Source organism: Elgaria multicarinata, chromosome 2 (assembly GCF_023053635.1).
Source record: "Elgaria multicarinata webbii isolate HBS135686 ecotype San Diego chromosome 2, rElgMul1.1.pri, whole genome shotgun sequence".
In the NCBI taxonomy this organism is placed as follows: Eukaryota; Metazoa; Chordata; class Lepidosauria; order Squamata; family Anguidae; genus Elgaria; species Elgaria multicarinata.
In genome coordinates, this window is record NC_086172.1 from 91502493 (window position 1) to 91528364 (window position 25872).

The window sequence follows — 25872 nt, forward strand, 5'->3', positions numbered from 1 at the left end:
GAACAGGTAAAGTCAGCCAGCTTGGCCAGGAACATACATTCCCTAGTAAACCTTACAAGAGCACTAACTCCCTCTTCATACACATGTTGAAGTAGTTTGTGAGTGACTACTCTTACTCTTACTCCACTTATGATTGACCATGCAGACTTCAACATCAAAATCAGCTTTTTTTCTTTCTCTCCCCCTGCCACCTTTTTGCTGTTGAAGAAAACTTCAGATCTTGAAAGCTTGCCCATAATGTTGTAAATATTTGGTTAGTTCAGCTGTGTCATAATACCTCCATTTATATAGAATTGTGTATGAAAGAAGGACATGAGAAATATCCATAGCTTTGGTTGTGATCCTAAATACCAGAACATGGAAGCATGTCATTTGTAGCAGATGTCTTGGATTGGAGTCTTACATTTTGAGCCTTTTAAAATGTAATTGGCTCATCTACGTCTTGCTTGTTCTGTTCACATCCTTCTTTAACTGTAATATGCATAACAGGATTTCACCCCCCACCCAAATGGAGGCTATAAAATGCAGATTAGATTGATCATCAGAGCAGGTGATTAATAGGATGAGTTGGAGAGTCCCCCTTCAAAATGTGCCTTGGGGCTTATTCTGGATGAGGAATGCTGGGAGTTGTTGGACTTTTTTCTTTGTAAACATGCATAGGTTCACTCTGTTAGCCATCAACTCACTAGCCACTCTCAGAGCCTCGACCTCCATCTCATTTTAATACTGAGAAAACTGTGGCCAATGTTACACAGTCATAAGGCTTACCAGACTCTTTGGATAGTTAAGTGCTCTGTATATTGAAAGTATTATATTTCTTACCCTTTCTTTTGATATTTTTTCTTTGTACATATTCCCATTTATTGACATGACGAAGGAATGTTCCCATTTATTGACATGACAAAGACATGTTAACAGTTAAGTATTTTATTAGAAAATACTTTCAAAATATAAAAGTGATTGAAATTGTAAAAAAATAATCATCAAATTGTATGATTTCAGAATTGCACTTGAAAAGCACAGAATTTAACAAATGCCCCAAACCACCAGTCTTTTGTGGTCATAAATAGCCAATACAGAGGTAGAACTGCCCAAACTCCAAGGTCTTCTCCAGGAACACCTCTACATATGGGATTCTGCTTGTACAGGACGATGTCCTTGGGGTTCTGGCTCCAAGCAAAAACTATTATGCCTAGTTTCAGCCTGCTGAACATTAATAAAAACATTGAGCAATTCATGTAAAAACCTATAGTATTACACTGAAGTTTGGTCACAATAGTACATTTGATAAAGGGGTATTTTCCTAATAAGAGAGCAGTGTCAAGGTAAAATATACTTTAAATTTTAATCCTTGATATTTTAACTTTCATCACCTTGGCACTATGTATATTTTTAAAAAAACCTTATCTCAAGAAAGATGACAAAGAAATTGAGATTTTTGAACATTGCCCAAGCTCACTTCATCAAATGTTCAAATACAGTAATTCAAAGATGTTCAAGTACATACATTGCCCAGTTTAGATCTTACAAAACACACATATACAAATATGCATCATTCCATTAAACTGGTCTCCATATTTGTTTTAACAGCTGTTTCAGCTTATACATCATCAGCAAAAAGTAATATGCATGAAAATGTATAAAAGCCAGACCACTACAGTCTGTAGTTTGCAGATTCTGTTTTTGTACTTAAAAACAAAACAAAAAACAACCAAGACATTAGTCTTTGGTCTCCAGTGTTATTATATCATTGCATACTAATTCATTTATTAGGTTTTCATAAATACCATTAAGCTTCATGTGCCATAAGCCATCTAATAATTTATATAATGCATCGTCTATTCCAAATCTGTCTTGTAAAGTTTTTAACATCTGATAATACTGTTCATCAGTATCATTAGGATTATCATATTTTATTTTGGCAATGTCATTTTCTGATAAACCACTTTTCCTCATATGTGAGATCCGGTCACGTGGTAGCACCATGCTAATTGATCCAAAATAGATTTTCTTTAGCTCTACAATATAAGAAAGATGCATTTTAAATAGTGGATTTTAGACATGCTTAGAATATTACCCAACTGTGATTCAAAACAAGCTTTACATTTTTCTTTCAAGGTTATAATACCTAGATTTTTTTTATTGCTCAGCATCAAGTTTTAAAGTATGTAAGGTGCAATCTTATACCTGTTTAAACAGTAAAAGGTCCTACAACATCCCTCCACCAGGATGTCTGGCAGAGGAATGCTGGGAGTTGTAGGGCTCTTTTTCCGTCTAATCATGCATAGGATTGTGCCCTTATTTATGATAATTTATACCCAACCCTTCTAATTCATGCACAGTGTTCAGGCGTCTTTACAAAAACATCCCAATCGTCACCATAAAACCACATTACGAAGCAGAACACCTTTCATTTCTCTGCACCAGTCCCCATCCCAAGCCCTCTGAGTCACTTGGACTCATTTTCTCTCAGGCTGATGGATCCCAATTTCATAAACTCACGCTGTTTTAGCCCTCCTTCCTAGGTCTGCCCCCCTGCTATGCCTCTCTTTAGGATCTGGGCAGTGTTAGCCACAGCAAGAGACTCTTCTGCCAACCCTGGCCCTTGCCAATTTAGCCAATCACAGCCAAAGGCTCCACAATCCCTTAATGCAGGGGTAGGCAACTTCAGGCAGACCAGGGCCAATTCTCCCCAGACCTGCTATAGGCTACACTTCGCTGCAGTGCTGCTATTTGGTAGCAAAAACGGGAGGGGAAGTGGTAGTTTGTCACCTCAGAGTTAGAGTGGATACATTTAGCTTGTTTTCAAGGTAAAACCATTGTTTTCCCCACATTATTTTTTCTTTATCAGAGGTGCAACAGGAGGTGTCAGGGGCCACCACATGCAGCTCATGTGTTGCACACCCCTGCCTTAGTGCAGTACAGTATCAATGTTAGTTACATTTATTTTCTAAACAGAAGAGAAAACAACAGGGCAATCCCATTAGTCCCACTGCATGCTGTAGGAGATTGCTGTGCATGCAGAATAGTTGTGCCATGAACACACAGGATCCTGCTCCACACTGAAAACCAAAGCACAGAAATGGGAATCCATTGCTACATTACCAAATGCAACCAGTGTGTAGTTAGGCCCAACTGGTGCCTAATTTTTTTAAAAAAGCAAGTTACTTCCTAAAGTTTCTTGAGTATATATCCAATAATTTTTTTTTAGGGCCAACATACATATTGGCCTACTGAAATTCAAATCAAGAAAACATTTCCCCTCCAATATTGTCTGCTGGTTGATAAATCTGGAAAAAACATTTGAACTGACTTTATACTGTTCTGACTTTATACTGTTAGTTTTACCCTACCCAGTGCCTGTTTACCCTACCCTGTGCCTGTTTGCATTCTCTTCCCCTCCTTATTGTTTTATTATGATTTTATTATGATTTATTATGATTTTATTAGAATGTAAGCCTATGCGGCAGGGTCTTGCTATCTACTGTTTTACTCAGTACAGCACCATGTACATTGATGGTGCTATATAAATAAATAAATAAATAATAATAATAATAATAATAATAATAATAATAATAATACTCACTTTCAGCCCTTTCAGAAGACAACTTTTTAACGATCACTCGCTGAGGTTTATTGGATTCCAGCACCTGTAACTAAAAAAATAGGGCACCATAATTCCCTATACAAATTCAAATTGATAAAGAATGACTCATTAAGGCAGCACAGATTCATTTTACATTGATGAACAATTATTTAGCAGCAGCATTGAATAAATCATATTAGTATGGATATGAACTCATTTCAGAAAGAAAATAAACCTTTAAGGCCAATGGCCCATCCCAAGGTTGAATATCATGGCACTGAGATGTGGAAGAAAGATGTGGGAGGTGGAGCGGTACAGATCATCTCAGATTCTTCTACCAAGATGTACTTTGGCTCAATCTACAGTAAGGATGTTCTTTGCTCATGCCCCAGCTGCTAATTTTGGAACACTGATGTTCAAGAAATAACTAACCATGTTGCAAGGGAACACAGTTGAAAAATGCATCCATATTGATCTCTCCCAAGTAACCAGCACTTAACCCATAAAAAAGGGTCTTGATCAGGAAAAAAAACCTTCCAAAATGTCCCACACAAATGGTCACATTATCCACATGATTCTTTGCAAGGCAGTATCACATCCTGTGGAATTAGTTCCCTACCCTGCTGGATGACTTGTGAAGGAAGCTTAAGTGGGAGTTCCAAAAGAAACCAGAGCAATGGTAATTTAGCAACAACAAAACCAACAATTTGTAAATGTTTGCTAGGGGCACTATCAAACAGAACCTTTTTTTCCCCTATAGAAGCATGAAGCTTTCCCCATCACTCAGCGCTTTCAGGTTCTTTTGTGTTTTTAGATTGTTGGTTGATTTTATGCTCTTCATGATTTTAATTTTTGTGAACCACCCAGAGAGCTTCGGCTATTGGGCGGTATAAAAATGTAATAAATAATTAAATAAATGAATGAATAAAACTCTAGCTAGGTTTTAAACAAAAGCACCACAGCATATCAGGGGGGAAACTCAAAAGCGGAATGCTGCAAACTAGCACCTGAAGTGAGACAACAGCAATGGGTTAGAGAGACAATGCCCATCCCAAGGATCTTGAAAATCCCATATGCTCTGGTACACAGGATTACTCTATACAGCCTGGTCCAGGGCAAAGGAGAGAGAGAGAGAAAACAGGCTATAGGTAAAAAGAGGATGCAGCAGAGGCTGGCCATCAGGGCACAGGAAGCATTTTCCTGCACTCTGTATCTCAGCTTTTCCCAGCCTGGTCCCTTCTAGATATGTTGGACTGCAACTGCCATCATTCCCTGTCAGCACTCTAACACAGACAGAAACGCCTTGGGGTGGGGGTGGAGTGAGAGCAGAGAACGAGAGCAAGCAAAAGAATGCTATCTCAGAGTAGAGATATGCAGAACCCCCTTGAGCAATTTCTCCAGTTTTCTAAAAAAAATTCTCCTGAATAGGAATCCAAAAGTTCACATTGAATTTGACTGGAGGCAAACTTCAGGCATCAATTTTAGGAACAGAATATTTCAGAAACAACATACCCCAATAAGAGTCGGCCTAGGACCTTTGCATCACCTCAGATGGTCTCCTTAATGTCTCCCTGGTGTCTTAGGTGAGGCCTTCGCAGTTGTGAAATGGCCTCCCAAGAGGCTCCTCCCAGCCCTCTCCCACTGCTTAAGCAAGTGTTTGAGCAATCTTGATTATATTGTGTATTCCAGTGCTATTTTAAATTGCTGTTGGGTTGGCTTGCTACTTTGGTTTTAGGTTGCAATTGATCTCTCTTTCTATTAGACTGATTTAATAAAAACTGCCATATATTGTAAACGGCAGAGTATGAATGAACAAGCACTCCTCACCCTACTTCAAAATGCTCTGGTCCTTTATATGGGGAGTGACATTTCTCATCCTCTCTCCCCCTCCAGAATTAAGTCCCGCTGTGCTTCTTTTCTTGGGGTAGTTGCTTCTCCCTCCAACATTTACACTCTCTCACACAGAGACAGTGACAGTCAGATATATAGCAGTCTCGAACTCAACAGCTTCCACATCATTTCCTTACATTTGATTGCACATTCCTAATGGCAGACTCCTCTGACTGTTGTGGTGGAGCAGATGGGGCAATTGCAAAGCCAGGTTCTTCATCTGTGCCGCCCAACGCCAAGTTGCTTCTATCAGCATTTTTTATCAACTCATTTCTCGATTCACAACTCTCAGAAGTGGATCCTTCAGGCTTAGAATTCAGGATCAGATTGCTACCTGCTACAGATTGTATCTGTAAATAAAGGAATAACCCCTTTGGCATTAGTTGTTGATTCTCGAGTGGAAACATACATTAACTACGCAATCCTATGCATGTCTATTCAGACGTACATCCCCACTGAGTGCAGTGAGATTTAATCCCAACTAGGTATAGGATTTCAACCTAAACATAAGAGCATTCATGTGGCCCAGTTTAAATGTAACATTGGTATGCTTTGTTTTTTAAACCCTTACCTATGCAGGGTTCCATGCACTGGGTCAATATTTAAACTGAGTCACTAATACTTGCATGTTCAACATTAGCATACCAGCAGTGCATATTCCTGAGTCACAGATCCCTACCAAGTACACATAGACTCTACTGCATCGAGTGGGGGGTTGGCCTTGGCCTTATATGCCCCTTCCAACTTTACTATCCTATTATTTGAGTTTTTAGGAGGTGCTCCCCACACAACATGTTCTAACACCACTGTTGTGTGACTGTGGCCTATTGTGGAGTTGAGTAAAAGTCAACAAGATATTTAACTGGCAGTTCTTCCACCCTCTCTCTTCCCCTGGTCCTCCCAATGGTATCCTACCAGCCATTGCTGCAAAAAAACAATCCTGGCGGCTCTCCTAGAGTGGCACTCCCTCTTTTCGCTGCTCTTGCCAGGGAACTCTGGAGCCAGTGGGAAAAGTCAACTCAGCTCAATGGAAAACTCCACGGAGCCTGCCACGCAACACACAACACAACCATTGTGCAGGAACAATCCTCTGCACAGCGTGGATATTCTGTGTGGAGTGTTTTCCAGAAAAGAAACTCCACCATTGCATGGAGTTTTCCTGCCAGATGACACACTTCTCAATGATAGTGCAAAAACTCCACTATGGAGTTCTAAAACCACCATTGAGAAGCGTGTCGTCTGAACTGAGATCTATACATAGAGATTCTATTTAGCTTTTTAAATTTGTATTATATTTTAATTACTTTTTGTAAATGACCCGAGGCATATAATTGAAGTGCAGTATAAAAATACTAAAAATAAAATAAGCTATCATTTCTAGTAGTTGTGTTGAAAGGCACCCTCCATTATTATTTCTTTAAAGCATCACATCTAAACATCTTTTAAAAAGCATCTAAGCCCTCACATCCTGTGGTAGAGAATTCCAGAAGAGGTATGCAGCTTATTAGACAGTGCAGCGGCTAGGGAGGCAGACTTGTCCTCAAATCCCACATTAGCCATGGAATGGTCTTGGGCAAGCTGCTTATTTCACAAACTCAGTTCCTATCAGAAAATGGGAACAAAAGTGACCATTCTCATCAGAGTTACGCATGGTAAAGTATGGGTTACCAAATCTATCAAGACAGAAAAGAAGGCAGTGGCAACAGATGATTGATGTAGGCTTATCAGGTGTAGGAGACTTAACAACAGAGAATGAAGCTGATCATGGTTGCCCTGCTTTTGATCTTGCCCATAATTTGGCTGCAAGTCAGAAGGCTAAGCACATCAGTTACATTTGGGCATGAAAAGGATAAAAGAATGAAATATGCGGACACTTACCAAATAATCTTTGCCGTCTTTTTCTGGAGGTGGATCAGAGGGAAAGAGAAAAAGAGTATAGACAGTGTATTAGACCTTAATACAGGAACTATATGGCACTTCAAAACATAGTAAAAGGACCATTTAATATAAAATGGACTAGATGACCTTCAGGTTCTTTTCATTCCTAGAATTTTATGGTTAATACTGTTCTTCCCTTTAGAAGTATAGCTCTTTGTTCATATATATACTATATACATGTTGGATTCTCCCTTTGAAGGTCCTGTATCTGCATTCTGAAACAATGTATGTCATGTCAGGATTGCAACCTTGTTTAGTGTCATGGAATTACCTTTATGGATACAGTCCAATCCTTGATTTAAAACCCCCAACAAGAGGAACACGTGTCTGGCTTTTGTTGCTTATTTTTATGATGTGTGGTTTTAACTTTAGTAGCGCTTTCATTTATAGAATATTCAGAAATTAAATATTTTCTGCAATGGGTATTTCATAGGATAGAAACACAGGAAACTGCCTTAACTCAGGTTAGACTCAGTGGCACACCAGAAAAAAAAATGGGGCTTCGTGGGAGGGGAGCTTTTAAAGAATATTCTATTTTTGTTTTTATGTTGTTGTGATTTATTGTACACAGAAAAATACTTTAAATCTTATATAAGAATACGGTAGTGTAAAGGTAGTGTAAAGCTTATTACTCGTTATCTACTAGACCAATTTTATTTTAAACTAAAGCTTGAGCAGTGTAATCATGCAGAAAATTTCAAAACTTCAAAAAAGTTCAAAGCTTGAGCTTTGGGCAGCTCGGGAAGGGAAAGGGATGAGGCAAAGGGGAGGTTAATGCTTATAACTTCAAAAAAGTTCAAAGCTTGAGCTTTGGGCAGCTCGGGAAGGGAAAGGGATGAGGCAAAGGGGAGGTTAATGCTTATGCCCCACACTGTGCATCTAATGTAATGTGTGACACTGTGTGTGTGTGTGTGTGTGTGTGTGTGTAAGTGTGTGTGTGTGTGTAAGTAATAATGCTTACTCCTGTGAGCTCTTAGAGTGCTGGGCCAATGAAAGGATAGGCACAGAATGGAGCTGAAGAAAATTTAATTGTGGATAGTTAGAGTAAGAATAAAAGAAGCTGAGATGAAAGAGCTGAAAGAACACCAGGGGAAGAAGAGAGGGGGATCTTACATCACATGTTTTTGATCTCAAAATTCAAGAAATGGTAAACAATATTTTTAATCAAAATAAAAATAAAAATAAGCAAACATATTTTTTCCAGTCATTCTCAGATTACTAGCCCCATGGTGACACTGGACTTGCAATAGTAAATAATGTGTTTTGATTTCTGATAGAAAAAGGGTATTATTTCACATTAACCTTTCCATCCTAAACATATTTTCTCTCAAGCAAGTCACTGACAGGGTTCACACATCATGCTAATAAGCCACTGTGGGTTGGATATTCACATTCTAATCTGACAGATTATTGGGCTTGCCATGTGGCTTGTCCCTCACCCCTCATGACCCCCTCAGTCCTTCCACTGGCTCCAGCATGTATCTCAGCCACCTTTGTGGCAGAACGGCTATTTCTTCACTCCCTACATCGTTTTGTGCAACTCTGGCCATCTGGCTCTGTAGCCATTCCTGACAACCCACAATGAAGTTGCCTTGCCAGGTTTGGACGGCACAACAAGCCATCATAGGTATCAACAACCCTAAAACAAGCCATGGGTTCTCAGGGTGGCTTGTTCATGAAAAATAAGTTACTCTGCAGAAACCCCACTGGGTTCACACAACATGACAACCCACCATGGGTCATCAGTAATGTTGAGTTTATTATATTGTGCGAACCAGGTTATTGAGTTTGGTGGTGTTAACTTTCAAAACATGCTTTAGACTGCACCTTGATTTTAATTTACAGCCTCTGATTCATGTGAAAATGCCTTTTCTTCAAAGAGCCACAGGGATCCAGCAATAGAGAGGTGAGCTACTTTTCACGTAGGCGCTTCTTCCGTCCCTCTGGTGAAGCCTGTGGTCAAACGATTTGGCCATCTAGCACAGTATTGTCTATTCCAGCTGGCAATGGGTCTCAAGCAGACATCTTGAACATCACCTGATCTCTTCAGCAAGGGATCTTTGTCATAAAAAGCATGTACTCTTAGACTGAGCTATTGTCCCTCCTGCTCTTCACTTTAGTTCATATGACTATGGAGAGCTAGTTACTTCAAGAAAGTACATCTGCATACTAGGAAATTACCTTCATCCTTTTTAGAGCGACACTTTCTCACTCCCCAAATAGAAATCACCACAACCAAAAGAACAACAAATGGGGAAGTCAAGCCCCATATGAGTGTAGGATTCGTAGATTCTAAAAAGACAAGAAAGAAAAAAGGATTTTGAACAGGTCCAGACCACAAGAATCTTCAACTTGTATTGAAATATGCATGTTAAACAAACACAGATTGCTTATTTCACATAATTAGTTCTTTACAAAACACACCTAGTGCACCTTGAGGTTAAAGTTGGGAAGGGGGAGTCACGTAACGGAACATTAGTACTTGACAAGAAGGTTCTGGATTAGTGTGCGGAAAGCATCTCTACAATGGGCTAACTCTATTGCCCGTGAAAAGCAGCAACTACATGACAAAGTTTTGTGTAGTTTACTGGTCCTAGACTTCTCCCTGCCAGTTCCATCCATGACTACTGCTCAGTAATAGAGATCAGGAAAAAAATTCTCCAATATAAATGGAAAACCATGAGGACCACAGAGGAGAGGAGAAAACTTTCCAGGGAGGACAGATACATGGAGTAAAAGGAAATTAGATCTCAAAGCGAAGGTCTGACCCAGAAAATGCAATCATAGGAACCAAAAAAGTTAGGGTGTGGCTGGGATGCCTTCCATACACCAACCCAGAAGGAACCTTCTCAATAAATACCAATGTTCCATTCTCTAAGTTGGTGTGAGGAAGAGACCCCAACAATGGGATGTATTAATGTTAACTACCAATTAGGGGGGGACATAATGGCCCCTGCGATACGTTTTGCAAACTGGAGCATCTAAAAGGGTTTTTTAAGCTCTTACATAGTATCCTCTGGCTGTACTTACCAGGGCCAAGGAACAGAGGGCATACGTATACTCGCCCCCACCATTGCCTACTCCTCTGTACAATCGCTGGCTTCCTGGCACAATTGCTGCAATCAAGAATACTCTATTAACACTGGAGGGGCCCCCATAAATTCTGCAGGTACCCTGCAGCCTCCTGCTTCCCCCAAGAGCCGCCCACTCGTGGCTGCAGGCACCTGTGGAACTTGCGGGGACCCCCCCAGGATCAATGGAGTATTCTCAATAGCGACAGCAGCAGCTGATCATGCCAGGAAGCCAACGATGGTGTGTAGAAGCCAGTGATCGCGCCAAGGAGTTGGCGATGGTGGGGCTCAGTACATGTATATGCCCTCTGTTCTTGAGCCCCGGTAAGTACAGCCCTCCCAACCACTGCATGTTGGGAGTTGTAGGTTGTATGGGGGCCTAGGGCTGTGCAAGGAAATGGCAGATCCACCATAAAAAGGCCTCTGTGATTCAGATTTCTGAATCTGAGGCCTGAGGCTTGCACAGCCATATTGTTTTGGTTACATAACTACCAGTATTCATGCCTGAACGCTGAAAACAGAGGGAATTGTAATCATAACATCAGCTAAAAAGCAACCTACAAGATTGAGCAGCCAGGACTCATGAGCACCATATAACATTAAGCAGTAGGACTCTTCTGTACTTTCATGGCAATTCTAAGTCAGGATCTGAAGCCACCCTCATATTGCCTACAGCTACTACTACCAAAAACAAGAGAGCCAAGAGACTGGAAATCAGATCAGTCATACTGTACCTGCAGGCACTGGCCCACATTCCATATCTGTGGTGGCACTGCACTTACGTACCGTCTCCTTCCCTTCAGGACACCTAGAGTTTACAAAAAAAGATGATATGATAATGACAGGTTGTCTAATCATTTCAGACAGATGATGGAAGCCTCTTAGGAATGAACAGGAATTGTGTACAAATGAATTTGCCACTAAACATTCTTATGATTTTTTTATGGAGAATATTTTCCAGTATTTAACATCCAATAATTTTACATCCAATAATTTTGAAAGCATTTGACAGCTGATAGGAAGGAGGATTTTGTAAATTCTGTGGTAATAGCAGTTTAAAAAAACACCCTCAGATTTTTAAATAGCAGATTCCAGTTCTGGAACCTAAATATCATTAAGATGACAAATTGAGACATTTTGAATTTGTCTAAAATTTTATTTTGGCTCTAGTGACAATGGCCTGATTTGCACAACACACTAAGCTCACTGTTATTTAAACCCATAGTGAGCCACAGTGCATGCCAAGTGCCATTTTGAATATGCAATCCCCAATGGGGTTGGCAGTGTCATGCGAACCCACCCATCAAGAGTCAAGGGAAGGTTAAATAACCCTCACACAATATTTGGTTTGTTTAACCCTTGCATAACATGGCACAACCCCATTGGGCGTTGCATATTCAAACTGACACCTGGCATGCACCGCAGCTCATCATTGGTGAAATAACCCATGGTGAGCCCAGCATGTCATGTGAACCGGATCAATGTACTCTTACACAACACAAGAAACAGGAGTTACATATGATGATATGCCTTTTATATTGTATTTTGTATTATGGTTTTATACTTTTGTTTTGAATTGTCTTAAATTTGTAAACCGCCCAGAGAGCTTTACCTATTGGGTGATATAGAAAAGCAATCACTCAATCAATCAATAAAGTTGCACACAAAACAACTAATGAGATCTCAATTTATGGATGACTGATAATCATTGTTTTACTGTGTTTTACTGTGGTTTTAATTTTTGTGAACCGCCCAGAGAGCTTCGGCTATTGGGCGGTATAAAAATGTAATAAATAAATAAATAAATAAATAAAATCATGCTTTGCCCATCTGAAATTGACAGGAACAAACCTCACCAATATGAAAGTGAAGCATTTGTTGAATTATTTTATATTAAGTATTGCAATTCAACTCTTAAGTTATTTTTCTTAAATTAATGTTTTAAATCTCACTTCTCAAAAATAGTCTGGTTCAAATTAAATCTGAATATGGAGATGTTAAACATACATTTATAATTTTTTATAACTGAATCAATGGTTCTTTATCAAACACATTTGCCCAGTTCAGATATAGGAGGAAACCATGGTTTCCTGCTACGAAAATGAGCCCTAGAGAACCTCGGACTCCCCCCGCCACCCATCATGTTTCCTGTTACATCTGAACCTGGCTGTTGATGTAGATTTTTATGTAATGAAAAAGGCATTGAAATAAACTTGTTGAGATCACATATTATAAATATGGCACACTATAATACATGTTTGCTAAGTCACCAGGATGTAGCCCCTTGCTCCAGGAAATGTTATCCTATATGTCGCAGGGACAATCATCCACCATGTCCACCTGAATGTTCTTGGATTAATCATCATCATCATCAATACTTGCATCTCTGCCATTTCCTCAGTTCTCAAGTTATGAACATTTAATTTCTATAAGCAAACAAGTATATTTCCTTTTCAAAAGAAAACTGTTCTGCCCAGTTTCCTACCAGCCCTTTTCTGGAATGTTCTGAACATTCCAGAATGTTCAGAACATTTGTCACTAGAAGATATCCATGCAATGTCACATGGGCAGCAGCAAGAAGCAAATGCTTTGCACTGTTACCTTCGTAGGGTGGGGTGATACATGGCAGGATAGTGTTGCAATGCTAAAGTGAAACAGAAAGTGGCAAACTCTGGAAAGATGTATATTCTCCTACGCAGTATGAATGCTCTGTCTAGTATGCTTTAATCATTAGGTTTGTGAAGGAGAGCAGATAGACTGCGCTGGGTAGAGGACAAATGGGTGATGTAGTTGGTAAAGGGTAGTTTTAGTTTGGTATTATTATGCACCAATTCTAAATGACAAAGAGCCTTGGCAGCTAGACCACCTGGAAGGGGGAGGAAGGTCATATAGCCAGGCCTTGGTGCCAGGAAGACGCTGTGAGACATCTCAGAGGACAAAGAAGGAAGGAGGGTGAAATGCAACAGGAGAAAAAGTATATAGTTGGGGACCAGCCCCAAACTCCTTGTCTTGTCTTTGCCAAATGATGTGGAGAGAACCATGTTGGGGTGGGGGTGGGGTGGCAAGGTCCTGCCTATGAGTAAGTAGTCACAGTTAAGATTTTATTGTTTTATCCATTACTAGGTTATTATGCTATGCCTGTTTCAAGTTACTTTTGGTTATTCTTCCCATATATCTGCCCTACCTTTAAGTCTTAATAAAGTCTTCTACCTCACAATTTGTGAGGCATTTTTGTCTTAGCTTGGGTCCATGCTAAATCCGGTGTTAACAGGTCATGGAGAGACTTGCTCAACCTTTACAGGGTTAACCAATTCATAAGCATCATTACTTAGGAAACATAAGTACCAAAATGAGAATTAAATCAATTATTTTAAGTTGGCCATTGACTTAAGTGGATCAATCTACTCAAAGGTATTCTTGTATATTTGCACAACCAAAGCTTATCATTAAAGACAGTAACATAAGCCCATTGATGTACATACTTGGTCTTGCACCTGATACATTCCTCATACCCTGGAGGACAGTAATACCCTTCCTTACACTGGCATTCAGTGTTGCTCTTCACAGTGCAGGGCCTCACCATTCTGAACCCTAAAAAAAGAAATATTGCAAGGATTTTCTAACCTCATCATCACTGCCAGATTTCTCTGCTGCCACCACCACCACCACCACCATCCCCCACCAGATTGTGCCTGAGAGAATGTGGTCCTGGAAAGAGAAAATGTCTCCCCATGCCTAGTTTAAACAGGTGGGTCTCTTTTGTAGAATGTTAGAGTAACACAACATAACCAGATTTGAGGTTGGACAACATGGTGACCAAAGGATACTTCTCTTGGTGCCAACCAAGGTCTCCTACCACTCCCAGTTTTTCCTTTTTAAAAAAATAATTAGAAATTATTCTGAGATTGTGTAAAATTAAAATGAGGGCCATCAGCTACTGCCATCTTCATTTCCCACTAATACCTCTTTGCCGCACATGGGGCTAAGAGACATTCTGAGGAAATGAAGATGGTGGGTGGCTTCTTCATTTCCTAAGAAGATAAAGAGAACCCCCTGTCACTGCAGTCTGGCAAGCTGGGGAGGATCTACAGAGGGCTAGAGAGAGTAGTGGGAGGTGGGGTTTAGAAAGGGTAGTGGTAAGCCAGCAATTGGGAGGGGGGAATCCATGGGGAAGCAGCAGCCAGCCAGCAGGTAAGAACCTGGGGGTTGGGGAAGGTTGTGCATTTGTATGGAGGCTGTATGTGTGTGAGAAAGAGGGGAAGAGGGAGAGAGAAAAAGTTTGGGATGATCGAGACCATGGGTTCTCAACAAGGGGGGAATTCTGCCCCCCGGGGGGGGGATTTTAGGATTCCAGGGGGGGAATTGGGACCACTATTCAGCAAAGTATGATGTCCTGTAGATTATGTCTTCCTACACATTATTAAAAACGTCCCAAAAAAGTGTCATGTCGTCTGCAAAAGCCAGGCCTTTGCTCTCTTTTCCCTCCCTCGCAATCCTAGAAGTTTCAAGCTTCCCATTTAAAGGAGCAACGTAAAGCATGGGGGCTGAGAATGTAAAAGGGGCCATGCTTTGCATTGCCCGTTTAAATGGGACTAATATAGAAAAAAAATAAAAGATTTTCAATATTATATGCATATTATTTGGAATGCACCTTTGGAGTTAGACTGTCTTGGGAAGGGGGAATTATATTCTGAACAATGGTGAAAGGGGGAATGGAGCAAAAAAGGTTGAGAACCACTGATCTAGACATATGGGATTTTGGAGGGATCCTGAGAGTAGACGTGTTTTTTCGTGTTGTTGCAGTGAGAAGAGAGGGACACACATCTCTCTCTCTCTCTCTCTCTCTCTCTCTCTCTCTCTCTCAAATGTTTATGTCAGGCACGTCCAGGGGGCTCTTGCCAGTAGGCTCCTACTGGAGTGTGGACCATATATGTATATTCATGCGTGCATAATGGATACGTGGGGTGTGTGCGTGTACATGTGCAGGACCAGTGTCAAGGGTATGCATGCCAAGAGCCCACAAAAGTAATCCGGAGAAAATATAAGTTTTTAAAAAACCAAAGGCAGCACTTTTAAAGATTGACCCTCAATCCATACTGTACCAGAATTGCATTCGTCACAACTTAAGCATTGCAAAAGTGCATTTTCATGTTTAGTGTAGTCCTCTCCTTCTGTGCAGGGCATACAAATTCCCAACGTCTGCGGAGCACTGCAGTGTTCACCAACGTGGGTACCTGTTATATAGGAAACCAAACGATTTTGTGTTAGAGTGCTCGAATTCAAATGTTATCAGGATGTGTGCATCTGCTTTTAACTGGCATGTGAATCTTATGAACTGCCTGAAGGCTACATTTTGCAAAAGGTGAAGAACTTATGTAGCCCAATCCAACACATGAAAGAAAATCCGATGGCATCCAATAGGATTCATTCCTCAAACAGAATGCACAGATGGGCTGCAATCCTATGCACATTTACTAGAAAGTAAATTCCGCAGAACTCAGTGGGACTGCTGAATAAACATGCAATGGGAACACAATACTAATTGATGAACCATCTGGTGTTTAATTCTTGCACAGTTGAGGGGGCACAGCTAAATGGCAGAGTGCGTGCTAGCCAACCACATTATCTCATACTTGGTTAGAAAGTACTCGGTTATTATGCACACGAGTAGTTAAAAGAAAGCATCCTACAATGTAAAAATGCTACACTGCCTTGTGATTGTTGTAACTGATTACGACAAATTCTTCTTCTCTCCCCCAATCCCAAAATAATACACACACACCCGAATCAAGCTATGTACAAAAATGCTTACAACAAATTGTATCAGCACTAATCACTGAGGGGGCAGAGGAGAGACACCCAATCTATATCCATACTTCATAAGTAACCGTGGCAGTTCAGTGATGGAGCACGTGCTTTGCATGCAAAAGGTCCCAGGTTTGATTGTCAGCATCTCCGGTTAAAACTCATGACTGAAACCCTGGAAAGCCACTGCTGCCCATGAGTGTTAATACTACTGGGCTTGATGGACCCATATCCTGACTCATCGTAAGGCAGCTTCCTATGTTCATAATGTCTGCTGTTAAAAATACAAGTATCTACAATTAGTGCTAAAATAGATTGAGTGAAACGTGGAAATGCATTGCTTCTGTGGCAGTCTGTATAAGCTTTAATAATAGGTTTACCAGTGGTGAAAGCAATCAGCCGCCACTTCTGAGTGGTGACTAAGCAGTATGGGTGCCCTTACCAAAGAGCATCATAACGTGTCACTGCAGGTGCTGGTCCCAAATGTGTGACTGCTCATTAGCAGTGCCCAGCATGGGTCAGTATATTTGTTTGCGGCCCACACTGGATACTGCTAGCCAGTCACCCTTTTGAAACTCACTGGTCATGATGTGGCCTTTCTGGAAAATGCTGAAATTTTCCAATGCAAAGTAGGTTAATTTGCATAGGGTTGTTTTGTATAGGAAAATGTTCTGATGCCCAGGGCCAGCGCTACCATTAGGCCAACTAGGCAGCCGCCTAGGGCGCAGTACTGCCCTTTAAGGGTCACAGTTTTATACAAATTAGCCATTTTAAGAAAAAAACACAATAAAAGGAAAATATAATAGTTCAGAAACTCTTCTTGAACAGCTGAATCGAAGTTGGCAATTTGTGTGTGTACAATAGCTCGCATTGCCTAGGGCGCAAAATAGTCTGGCCGTGGCCCTGCTGATGCCCTAGAACAAGAAAGAGGAAATTTGAGGCCCTCCAGATGTTTCAGCCTCCCATTATTCCTCATCATTCCATATGCTGGCTTAGAGATGATGGGAGCCACAGGCCAAACCTCCTGGAGGGCCACAAGCTGCCCATCCTAGTCCTTGATAGATATAATTTAGCATCTTTATTCTACTTGTATTTAGAAAACAGGGCTGAAAAAGTACCACATGTTAATGTTTTGTCCCAATACACCAGGTATTTAACATGAAATATATGAAGAAAAGTATTAATTTAAATGTTATATTACATATCTTTTTTATTAGAATACTTGTAAAAATGTAAAGACAATAGCATGTACTTCTCTTATATTGTTTAAAGAAAATAACAAAGATACTCAAACTGTTCACACCCTAGGGGAGCCTCCTCCTCATTATTATTATTATTTCTTACCTGCCTCTCCCCATGGCCAGTACAGAAAGAATCATGCCGCCTAGTCTCCAAGGTCGGGAGATCTTGGAGAAGGGGAGATTTTGGTGGGCTGGGAAGGGAGGAGGCTGGAGAGATATCCTGAGGCTTGTCCAGCCTCCTTCCCTCCTCCTCTGAAGCACCCCAGCTAGATACACACAAAAGCCCATGTAGCGAAAACAGTGGGGTAGGAGAATGGGGAGGCTTAGATCACCTCCATCACCCCTCCTGTCCTGCATTGGATGCTCGTAAGCCCTAAAACATTTTAGCAAGCCAAAGAAGTATGCATGATATGTCCATGACCCCTCATCTATTTCAGTTCTTCCACTAAGGTTATAAGGCACCTTTAGTTTCGCTATCAATATTTATTAGTTTGATTTTGCTCTGGGATATACGTATATGTATTTCAATGACATGTGTATACTCTTTCACATACTTGCTAAGGATAGTCACCTGAAAAACATTAATTACAAATTTGAAACTGTCAAACTTGCCTAATGCTATATTTGCAATTTGCATACATTCATTAAGAAAGATTCCCCACCCTCCCCAGTGGAAAAATAAAGCACTGAAACATTTTCCGGAAAATTTTCTGGCCCCACCCCGTCACTGCTCATTGGCCAGAGCCTACTGCCTCTCAATACACACTCTTATCACTGGATGTTGGCACTATGACAGTTGCATTGTTAACACTGTCCAGACATGTAAAACAATCACTTGAGTGATCACCTGAGGCGAGTAAGAACCATTTCCAAGCTACCAGGCTGGGTTGCTTTTTGTAAATGAGAACAGAATTGCTTCTTTTCCAACAAATGGTATTTGTGGGCTGCAGACTAGTCATAGAATCATAGAATAGCAGAGTTGGAAGGGGCCTTCAAGGCCATCGAGTCCAACCCCCTGCTCAATGCAGGAATCCACCTTAAAGCATCCTTGACAGATGCTTGTCCAGAACAGAATGCTCCCAGAACAGAGGCTAACATCTCTGGCATATTTGTGTGAGCTAGTAACATTTGTTTGCAAGGCTGACATAGCTGCAAACAGAGCATAAACAAGCTAAAGTAAACGCTTCCACGGTTTTCCAACATAAAACCAGAAATGTGTTTAAAGCAGGGTAAAAACATTTCAAAAGAGTTTTAATGTTAATGTTTAACGTAGTTCCTTACCACCATGATTGGGGTATTTAGGTTTAAACGAATACAAATAGAATTTTGAATCAGTGTAGGGTAGTGGTTACAGTGCCTAAGTAAGATTGGAATCAGGGTCACCCCAATCCCCACTCAACCATGAAGCTCAGTTGGTGATCTGGTTGAACCAGTTACTGTCTTACAACCCAACATATCTCACAAGGTTGTTGTGGGCTTAAGCAGGGGAAAAACTTCCTCCTTGGGGATAGGCAGGTTAAAAATTAAGTACGTATGCTCCAGAAAGCCTATTCAGGCTTAAATGATTTAAACACGCACACACACTTCTATCTTTGCTTAAATAAATTCACTTAGGGTGCAATCCTATTGGGATATTAGGATCCTCTCCTCTGTGCTCTGTCCGCCTTGCAGTTTTCACTAGACACTCAAAATTGACTAGTGAAAACTGCAGCTTCAGGGAGGGGGATGGGAGGGGGATGGGAGGAGGCAAGAGACCAGATAGGAAGCTTTGTGCACCAGCTTTCACAGTCTCCTCCCTGCCTCCAGACATGTCCCCCTTTCACCCTCTCCTGCTCCGTTCCCAAGCATATGGGAAGTAATCTGGCACGGAGAGAAGTGAGGGTGTGGAGCAAGCGGTTTCTGAGAACCAAGGTTGGAGAGCTGGCTCTGACCTCAGTTCCAAGAAACCTAGACAGTGTTTAGAGGCCATAGATTCCATTAAGTAAAAGAAAATCAGTTGTTGAAACAAGCTGCCAAGTCAATGTTATATTACAGAGAAGGTACATCTTTTTCCACAAATAACTTGACAGGATAGGTTATATTTCAAGGCTTGGTATATCATCTTTATTAAGAGCATAAGCCAGGATGACCCTGTTTCAAATGTCAGGCCTGCTTCTACCCCTGAGTCAAACATCTAGAATATGGGAAATATAAGGGCCATCAGGTGTGTGTGTGTGTATATACATACACACACACACATATGCTGTTGTTTTTAGAAATTGGGGGTTATTTTAAAGACAAAAAGGAGGGCAAGGTGATGTTAGTGAAATCTGCCCCTCCCCTCTCCTGCTTTACCTCTTCACACCCTGCTGTTTCACACTATTTCCCCTCAGCCTATCTCTGATATGCCAAGTGAGACAGGCTGGGGTGGGTGGGTTGCAGGACTACTTCAAAACAGCAGAATGTGATGACATAAGGGAAGGAGGGGGCACATTTTGCTCCCATGCACCCATACTGTATAGGCAAACCCGGATGTATGTGTGCGTAATAATAACTTAATGCTGACCTATGTTACAGGGTTGTTTTAAGGGTTACAGATACTGTGTACTTTCCCAATTGTTTCACAAAGCCTTAATAAATACAAAACACTTATTACTAATTCCTTTGCAATTAGGTTTTGTGTTAACCAACGAAGACAGGCTCAATACCCTTTGCTAAAATATTGAATGACAGAGTGACTGCTTACCTGCAGGGCATTTTTTGCAACATTGTCCAGAATATGGATATTCTCCATCATTACAGTTGATTCTCAGCGCTGGAGATTCCACCTAAGAGAATAAGAGACAGCTTTCAGGTGAATGGGCTCTCCGGGTAAATCATCATATCTTAATATGAGATTCATGGGCTGTTTTGAAACTTCCTGATGCTTATCAGGCTCAGAGGAAGAACACTCTTTTGCTAAGCTTATGAGTACAGCTCAGTTCAAAGTCTAGTTTTAGTGTTAAGTAAAATTTGGTTCTCCCATCACCTCTCTTAAAGAGACAAGCATCACACGATCTTTCACAAGTTAATATGTGTAACATACAAAAATTCTGTTGACATTATGGGCTGAGAGAGTTGCATGCAATGATGTCATACCCCTCCCCACGACTCAAGAAACCAAGATTATTAAGCTACAAGGCAGACCTTATTTTAAAAGGGGTTTTAAAAGATTGAGCATGGACACAGGGGTAGGGTGATCATATGGAAAGGAGGACAGGTCTCCTGTATCTTTAACAACTTTATCAAAAAGAATTTCAGTAGGTGTCATTTGTATGCATCCAGCACCTGATGAAATTCCCCCTTCTTCGCAACAGTTAAAGCTGCAGGAGCCCTGTCCTCTTTTGTATCTGGTCAAGAGGGCAAGGGTCCTGCAGCTTTAACTGTTGAGATGAAGAGGGAATTTCACCAGGTGCTGCATGCATACAAATGACACCTGATGAAATTCCCTTTTCTATACAACTGTTAAAGATACAGGAGACCTGTCCTCCTTTCCATATGGTCACTCTACACAGGGGCTACCCGCTTTCAGCCCTAGAAGAGGAATGGCAAGTACAGTCCTTGTAAAAATCAGTCTGCTGAAGCACAGAGGACCTGTACTGGCACGGGTGCTGTAGGATGTGCAGACTGGCATTGCCTACACAAGCAATGGCTGCTGGGGGATAGCAGCATGGAAAGAGGCTCGATACCAGACCGCCTCATTCCACTGAGAAGCAAGACAACCCAGTTCAAGCTCCAGCAGCTCCCCATAAGTAGTCTATGCCAACCAGATCGCAGTGTGTTACAAAGAGGAAGTATGTTGCAGGAAGCTTGTCTGTGGAAGAGACTCAAGCAAATGATCCAAGAAATACACGAAAGCAAAAAGACATCAAGGCCAATGCGAGGTCTGATATGATGAGGAGGTGGAAAAATCTCTTTTGAGAAATGGCGATTACCCTGGCCCTGAGCAAAGCCTGTCCACAGCGTTCACAAGAGAGATTTTACTGGCTGCATGTGCAGTCCATCAAACTTACAAGTCCTGATGTCTCACAGCACACAAGGAGCACCCATTATTTTTAGCCTTCTCTCCAACAAGGCGGATTAGTAATGATCCATAGCAAAATATAACAGAAGTTACATGTAAAGACAAGTTCTTATTCACACAGCATGTAATTGTTGTTAGCTATTTTGTATGTTTAAATAATTTTGTTGAAAGTTGCCTTGGGTCTTTTTACAGAGAAAGGTGACTACGAAATTCAAATCATCATCAAACTATGGAATTTGCTATCACAAAATGTGGCGACGGCCACCAATTTGGGTGGCTTTAAAAGTGGTTTACACAAATTCATGGATGATAAGGCTATCAATGGCTGCTAGTCCTGATGGCTCTATGCTACCTCCAGTATCTGAGGCAGAATGCTGAGGAACATGGGTGAGAGGGTGTTGTTGCACTCGGGTACTGTTTTTGGGTTTCCTGTAGACAGCTGGTGGGCCACAGTGAACAGAATTCTGGATTAGATGGACCTTTGGTCTGGTCTAGCACAGCTCTTGTTATGTTCTTAAATCTTTAGGGTGAGCGTAACTGAACAAGAACTGAAACCATGTTGCATGACAGTGACAAGCAACAAGACTGAACTCTTCAGTAGCCACACACCCCTAATCCAAGAATACACAATTTATTTGGTACTAAGAACTTCACTGGACACTTGTGCTATCACATGTTTAAATTTGTCTCTGCAACAGGAGGACTAGGTAGCAATGTTGTAAAATAAAACGGGATACTGATTTGACTAAACACTGACAAGCACAGTGGAACACTTTGGAGGAACCACAGCTTGCCAACTGAGCACACCAACGTGCTCCACCAGTTTATGAGCCAATCACTTTCAAAATTATGCTTTGTTACCATTTATGTTACCATTCAAGGCTAAAGTTTCAATGTTTGGAGTATCTTCACTAATGTCTTGGGATTATCAAGAGGTTTTGATAGAGATAAAGTGCTGTAAATGGGAGAAAGACATGCAGTCTTTTTATGCTTTAAAAAAATCAGGAAGAGACGGCCATAATTCATGGCTATGAATTCATCAGAGATACAGGGGGTTTAGGAGGGACTAATTCGGGCCAGAGTTCAGCCCAAGAAACTATTGCATCAATTTGAAATTTTAACCTACCTTTCAGTCCTAAAACGTGTTCTCAATGTTGCCATTAAAAACACACAACTAAATATAATTTAACACAAGTTATTGTTTTACTCAAGACACTACCACCCACTTTGTTTAAAATCTAGAAGAGGAGAAACTTCAAAAGCTTGCTTGTAATGGCATTTTGCTTTGTTCTAATAAAGGCCTTGACAGATTATGGCTTTTAGTATTTTTGTTGTTGTTGTGAACCAGCATGGCTTCCCCCTTTTTGGGGGTGGGGTGAAACTTGGAAAATATCTAAAGGAAGATCATTCTTTACTGCCCAGAGATGGGGGTTTTAGATAACGCTACCCAATTTGGCTTCTATTGACTTTTTAAAACTAGTGCACAAGTTAGTCTCTATTTGCAGTTATAAGAATCATTACTCTTTACTTCTGTTCTCTGCCTAGCAAGGAACCTGTATGTTTCACTCAAGGACTGAACAGATCTGGGTAACTGCTGGATTTTTATTTTTACTTTAAATGGGAAACAGCCATTGCTTGCTTCCTTATTCCAGAAATCCTAGGTGTAACCTGAAAGCTACATAACACCTAGTAGAATCTAATCTGATCCAATCAAGCCTGTTACTCCCTCCTGCACTACATCTTAAAGAGGTCAACTGAACCATTAAGACTTTGCTACTTTAACAGCAAGCCAGGTTTCCCTATTCCCCCCCTCCCAACTTGGCCCAACACTCACAACGGTTAAGAGTTCTAGAGTACTTGAAAGCTTGCTCACAATTTTGTGCATTTTAATTGGTCCTAATAAAGGCATTGCCTAATCTTGGATTTAAATATAAATGCACTTCTTTATTTAAAAAAATAGACAGAAAATAATATATCTGCACATGTGTGGAGTGCCATTGCTTTATCGCTTAGGTACCTACAGATGTTCTCCCCATCACATACAAGACTTTAATCGTTAAAGTTTAAAGCTAAAAAGTGAACTTCTGCAGTTTATATATTCACCTCTCACTTTATCAATTCACCAATTGGCGAACGGCCATTACTATCAGGAAACAGAGAGGATTACATGGAAATCGGACCTTGCAAGTTGTGGTGGGGAGGAGTCTTGATTTTGTATGGAATGGGAAAGGCAAAACCCTCTTGAATTCTGGAAGCCTTTTACCTGAAGCCACAAGCCAGCAATATAAACTTGTCCTTTCTTAGCCCTAAAACTAATCCCCTCCCCCCCCGTGCAATCCAATGCATGTTTAGACATAAAAAAGGCCTACAACTCCCAGCATTCCCCGGACAGCATGGCTGGCTGGAAGAATGCTAGGAGTTGTAGGCCTTCCCCACCGCCTAAACTTGCATAGGATTGGCCCCGTAATGGCTTTAACCGGACAAAAGAATAGCTTTGTTTTCAGAGTCGAAGGCGGTTTAGAAAAGGTCTGGTTATGGTTCCTAGAGTAAATGAGTTTCTGCACCCTTCCAAAAGCCTGCAAAACCTGGTTGAGCAGAGGCAAGCGTCGACTACTTCTCAGACAGAAAGTTCACAATTTATGAGAAAGGGCTCCTCGCCCTCCTCGCGCTTCAATGAATCTTCGGCGAGCACAATGTATCGCAATGTCCCTGCCCTGCTCCGGAAGCCGGAACGCAACTCCACCATGAAAACTTCCCAGAGTTCGCTTTCGCCGCTTTGTGTCGCTGGAGTTCGTACCGGCGAGCACGCACAGGAATCAACGGCTTGGGGCCGACAGGGGGACCGGCGGGAAGGGTTAGGGGCCTGACTCTCGGAGTTGCCGCAAGAAAAGCGATAGCTTTTACTCACTCTCCACCTGACTGCCCCCCCCCCACGATTTCCCGCTGCCCCCCCCCCCAAAAAAACTCACCTTCGCCACTAATGCCAACAGCGCCCAAAGCGCCGGCCAGAGCTTCATCGCCTTAGGGAACTTTCCAGGACTTCAGCTTGAAATCACGACGTACCTCTAAACGTCTTGCGCCGCGAAAACGTCCGAGTCGTATCACTGGGGTTGTGTGTGTGTGTGTGTGTTTTACCCAGCCCCAATGAATCCCAATCAGCGCTGCCGAGAAAAGTTATTAAGAGAGACAAAAGTTCGTCCGTCCGCCCGCCCGACTGAGCCAAAACAAGAAGAGTTGCTTGCTGGACTCGAGGTGCTCAACGGAACGTGTTTCGTGGGGGAAAGCGGCTATTCTCGATTTCCTGTAAATATATCTACGTAGTTAAACTACTCCGCCGTTCTCAAGCCCTTGCATAGAGCCATCCCCGCTTTTTTTACGTCACCCGCCACCACACCCTCCACAATCCCCACCTTCATAAAGTTACAGGCCCCTCCTAAATGCACAGGCCAATCAAAGTGTTGCTTTTAAATGCACCTTGGTAGCCCTGCCCTGGTGGATACCGAGGCTGCGAGAAAAGGGAAACTTTTGCTACTACCCCTGTTTTGCTAAAACAGCCTGCAGCATCTGGGCGGGATATCCGGCCTCTGTGTGCTCGTGACTTCACTCTTTTTTCTGTCTGGCGTAGGCAGAAAGTGGTTGTTCGACGGTGTCTGTTGTGCTCTGCCATGGCAGGGCCCATTGGTTATCACCGATGCAGGCCAGTAGCCAGCCTAGAGAGCTTCGGTTGAGGTGGTAGATGATGATGATGATGATGATGATGATGAAGAAGAAGAAGATGATGATGATGATGATGATTTGGGGGCGGGGAGGGGCAGAAAAGTTTGTGATCAGCAGGGCTTTTTTAAAGTCAAAATTGTAAACTGATTTTATTTAACCCTCATTTTTGCAGCCATGCTACAATTTGTCTACATTCAAAAAAAATTCACTAAGCACCTTCAACAATTGTTACAATTCTTGCTGCAAAAAAGGTTTTTTTTAAAAAGAGGGGGGGGGGAGAATCAAGAATAAGCTGCAACAAGAGTATTCTTATCATAGAATCAGAGAGTTGATTCTATGAAGGGTCCATTAGGCCAACCCCCTGCTTGGAATCCAGTTAAAGCTTCCCTGACAGTCTGCTTGAATATCTCCAGTGACAGAGAGCCCAATGCCCCCTAGGCAGTTGTTTCCATGGTCTGACTGTTCTGAATAGGGGTGTGCATGGACCCCCCACTCCGCTTCACTTTAAGATCTGCCATTTTCGGATCGGCCCGCTCCGCCCCGCCCCCACTCCGCTTGTGCCCACTCCGCTCCGCTCGGAGC

General features: G+C 41.6%; 1 protein-coding gene across 1 annotated transcript; it reads right to left on the reverse strand.

The window, feature by feature from the left end:
• Positions 1 to 911: 911 nt before the first annotated feature.
• Positions 912 to 24786, reverse strand: LOC134392661 (tumor necrosis factor receptor superfamily member 6-like). Its single transcript, XM_063117172.1, has 10 exons — positions 24543 to 24786; positions 20257 to 20338; positions 15588 to 15719; positions 13968 to 14076; positions 11220 to 11293; positions 9596 to 9706; positions 7355 to 7377; positions 5614 to 5826; positions 3587 to 3656; positions 912 to 2018 (listed from the first exon to the last, which is right to left on the reverse strand). The coding sequence occupies exons 1-10, from the start codon at positions 24588 to 24590 to the stop codon at positions 1720 to 1722; spliced, it is 1161 nt and encodes a 386-aa protein (XP_062973242.1). The 5' UTR covers positions 24591 to 24786; the 3' UTR covers positions 912 to 1719.
• Between the last annotated feature and the right edge of the window lie 1086 nt (positions 24787 to 25872).